Source organism: Coenobita brevimanus, chromosome 64 (assembly GCF_032717465.1).
Source record: "Coenobita brevimanus isolate Jiangsu-jjx chromosome 64, ASM3271746v2, whole genome shotgun sequence".
Classification (NCBI taxonomy): Eukaryota; Metazoa; Arthropoda; class Malacostraca; order Decapoda; family Coenobitidae; genus Coenobita; species Coenobita brevimanus.
The window spans coordinates 5,363,389-5,367,809 of NC_137017.1; the positions used below are offsets into that span (position 1 = coordinate 5,363,389).

At 39.9% G+C, this 4,421-nt stretch overlaps 1 protein-coding gene across 1 annotated transcript in view; it reads right to left on the bottom strand.

The window, feature by feature from the left end:
- Window positions 1–1,524: 1,524 nt before the first annotated feature.
- The window catches only part of LOC145404597 (carbohydrate sulfotransferase 3-like), a 17,043-nt gene continuing 14,146 nt past the window's right edge, over window positions 1,525–4,421 (bottom strand). The window contains exon 2 of the mRNA XM_080276116.1: window positions 1,525–2,622. Coding sequence (XP_080132242.1) covers window positions 1,628–2,622 — 995 coding nt within the window. The 3' untranslated portion in view covers window positions 1,525–1,627. The remainder of the gene's footprint in view (window positions 2,623–4,421) is intronic.

A 4,421-nucleotide genomic window follows, 5' to 3' on the forward strand; every position in this document is an offset into this window, starting at 1 on the left:
TTTATTATCATTGCTTAAACCAGACGATTGCCTTCAGCTTCCGGAGGATATGTGGCCAAGAGGAGGTTACTGAAAGCCAAAAACCCCTCCAGTTTGCTAATCCCTAATATGAAGAAACTCGCCAGGATATATCAGGATTAAAACAGAAAATACTTAAACGGAGTGAAAGGGGATAAAGACTTACTACAGGACTTATGGACGGCTTCACCAAAGATCTGTTTCGCCTGGACCAAAGGATGAGCGTCACAAACATACCTTCCATTCACACCTGTAACTCAGATTTAGTTTTGCAGGAGGGACAAAGAACGAAGAGAGATCCATGTATCCTCATCCTCCTGGAAAAAGAAATCTCACTTGTTCAAGAAAAATTAATCGTGGGTTTTATATATTTCTTTTCTATGGGGAGATTACGAACATCATCATCATGCCATGTCCCTAATTCCTGTAAAATCAATACTGAGCTACAACAGAAAGCTATTATGATTATGTTTGTGAAATCCAACCCGACGGCAGTGTCATGTGAACTTTGTACGATTATTCAAGAGGTCACTTTTTCATGCGACCATATTACTGCTTCATGTATTTGTCACTGGTCAGTAAGAGTCGAATACTTATACAATCAGGAAATCAAATACCTTCCCAGTTCTATCCGAAAAAGATTTGAGACTGGCAAAACATAATCAGTCTTGACTGGGATTTCGCATCGAATTCCACCGTAATCTGGTCAATGTTTCCACGTATGCTGCATAAGGATTAACTGGAAAATTTTAGCAAAATTTTTTACATACTTGAAGCTGACCTATCACTATGAAATTCTGCATATACGCAACATAAGCCAAAATAATATGATATGCAGAATCATGTCACTATTGAGCGAAAAGGCGCTGGGTTCTTCGAGTGAAATAGTTTGCATTAGCGCTGAATCCCACGTTCCACCTTTCAGGACGGATGTCTATCTCGGTAGTCTAATGCTTAAAATATCCTTCGTGTTCAACAAACATTACAGTGATAATATTGTATTTCCTGGCTGTACAAAATCATCAAATTATGGGTGGCAAGATCATTCAACTGCGAGTATACTAGTGTCTTTGATGGCTTGATTTGTCTGTGATGAACTTTTGGTAGATATTCAATTCTCTTACTGTACAAAACTTTTCATCAACTCTTGGGCTGCAAGACTATTCAACATGTCACTATTTCATATGCCCGTATTTTTACTTCACTAAGCTGTTCCTCGGGAGTGGAAATATAAGTAATGATACAAAATTATCCAAAAACTCACTGTTCCAAAAGTCCATATTATCCACTTTTCAAACCAGTTCCTGGATGGAGTGTATTTCTGGTACAAACTGATTCAACAATTAGGTGTTTTCTGTGCCTAAATTTTTCACTGCAGAAGCTAATCCCTGAACAGTAAAAATGCGGATGCTGGTAAATTACTCAACATGTCACTGCCTAAAACACACCAGAATCTCTTACGTCTCAAACTATGGTCTCTTGGCATTAAGTGTAAATATTGGTATAACTGTTTGTCACTATTTCAATTGCAAATATTTTTCACTTCACAAACTAATTCCTATGCAGCCTGAGTGCAAGTACTGGCATGATTCATATGCTAAAATTCAGTTCACAAACTATTTTTCTGGGTTAAGACTGGTATACTGGCATTCCTGGCATTTTCTAAGGAACCTAAGACATTATGCTTCATGCGGTAGATGGCACTAAGACAGGACGGCTCCTTCTCGATGTCATGCAACACTTTCTCAGGGATATCAAAACGCCATTTATCGTAATGTGATTGGCCATTTTTAAAAGTGCTCATGGAACCCCTCTTTTCCTCTGTCATGTGTTTGTCTATGAAGTCCTTCACGACCTCAGGTAATGGCTGATTGCCAAAAAGGAACCGGAAAATCTTGTTTGAGATTTCCACAGGGTGAAGGCAGAACTGCTCGTAGTGGACCTGCATCACTTTTGTGGGGAAAAGTTTATGGAGGGCATCATACGAAATTAGGTCATCCTCAAGTTCTGAGCACTTGGTGAAAGGGTCACTATTCCACCCGAACTTTCTGATGGAGTTAAGGGAACCACGGGGGTCTCTGGCAAGGTGGATGATCTTGAGATTGAGATCAGGGTCTTCCAGTAAGGTTTTTGTCCAACGCAATCTGCCACGGATGAGTTTCATTTGTCTGATTGGTGCCGCATTGCATAACTTCCGCAGGTCTCTGCAATTGTCTTTTTCCTTTGGGTCTTTGATTTTGTTGCATTTCTTGAGTTCCTTGCTAAAATAGCGTACGAATAGGTCCTTGTCTTTCAACCATCTGTGAAACTCTTCAGTAAAATCACAAGTGTAAATGTCTCTCATGTACTTGGTCACATACGTAACATTTCTATAAAGCTCCTTATTTTTCTCAACAGGCCACAGGGGTTCAAAAAACATAACACTGTTCTCAATGGTGTTGAGAAGGTCGGTGAGAACGGTTGATCCGCTGCGGGGCATCGAACTCAGCAACATAATCAGTAATGGACCGGAGGGAGCGGACCCGCCTGCCACTGCTGCTGTGTCATCGGTCAGCGCATCTTGAGAGGCATCAGTGGCTTCCCTCGCACTGTTGCTTCTCTTCTCTGCAAACAAAACAAACATAAAAGGACGAGCAATATACGTGTGCTATTTTTCTGCCTGTTATTGGCTGCCTTACTCTGGTGTAGCGTGGTGTGCTGCGGGAAAAAAAAAAAATATATATATATATATATATATATATATATATATATATATATATATATATATATATATATATATATATATATATATATATGAGTTTCATTTTAATGGATTAGAGATTTTTTTTTTTTGACTCATCTAAACATGTGAAGAGTAGGAAGTAAGTTATCGTTTGGCTGTATTCTGATAAAACGAAGCCAGTTATACAGTGTATTAACCAAGCAAATATTCCTTTGATCCACATGAAGAGAAATGATAGACTTATATAAATTAGAAGAAAGGTGTTCGTGTTCACAAATGTATGTAGAAGTTATTGGGAAATATATCATAACACTAACTACGACAGAAAAAAGGTGCAATGAACGGTAGCATGGGGTCATAACGAGAGAGAGAGAGAGAGAGAGAGAGAGAGAGAGAGAGAGAGAGAGAGAGAGAGAGAGAGAGAGAGAGAGAGAGACAGACAGACAGAGACAGAGAGAGTTTCGATTTTTAAAAGCCAAAAAATGCATTAACGACTCAGTCACCAGAAGCTTTTTTTTTTTTTTCATTACAATCAAGCCCCCATCAGACGATTTTATTCCAACAGACGATTTTATTCAGCGATTTAATTCAACAGAAGCAGTGAAAGGTTAAGAATTAAGGGCGAGGATGGAGCGACAGACTAACGAGGAGAGTGTGTGCCAATGAGATGGAGGAGGGGAGAGGGAGGGGGAAGCCGAGGATGAGATGGAGGGATGGAGTGGAGAGGTATATGAAAGAGGGGAGTGTGAGCTGCAAGCAAGGCAATAAAGTGGCACTAGACAGGGTGACATGGAGGAGATTTGTTTGTGGCCACCCCATACGGGATTGAGGCGTCTGGCAATAGATAGACAGACAGACACTCACAGAGCAAAAATGACCTCACAAAGCGAAGATGACGTCACAGCAAAACTTACGTCACAAAGAGATGTCACGGCATTGAAGGGTTAGAGATAGTGGCCCGTAATCTTGTCGGTTAAGAACGTTCGCTAACACCTCTTCCTAAGCGATTTATTTTGCTCATTACAACCTTGCCGTCCTCTTCTGAGTGAACTTAAATGATTCTAATGTCACCATACTCTGCCTAAATAACGTAAAAAAAAAAAAAAAAGCGATATGAGTCAGCAATATCCAAAAATAATTCGCTAAGGAAAAGGCGTTAGGGAGCCTCCTTACCCGACGAGAATACGAGTTATACGGTATCAACGGCGTCTCAACAACCACTTCACTCCGATGATGCATTATTATTATTATTATTATTATTATTATTATTCTTGCTGGCTTCATTCATTTTTTTTATGCAACTTGGTAGAGAGATTTTTTGGGGAGAGATTCTTTGGGAGAGATTTTTTGGGGAGAGAGATTCTTGGAACGGGGGGGAGGGGTTAGCTACAGCCTTCATTAACCCCTTCACTACGAGAGGTCTGTCCTAAGTTGCATAAAATCAGCTGGTGGTTGCAAGAACACACCGAATATTGCAAGAACACACCGAATATTGCAAGAACACACCGAATATTGCAAGAACACACCGAATCTTGCAAAAACACCGAATATTGCAAGAACACCGAATATTGCAAGAACACCGAATATTACAAGAAGACACCGAATATTGCAAGAACACCGAATATTGCAAGAACACCGATTATTGCAAGAACACCGAATATTACAAGAAGACACCGAATAT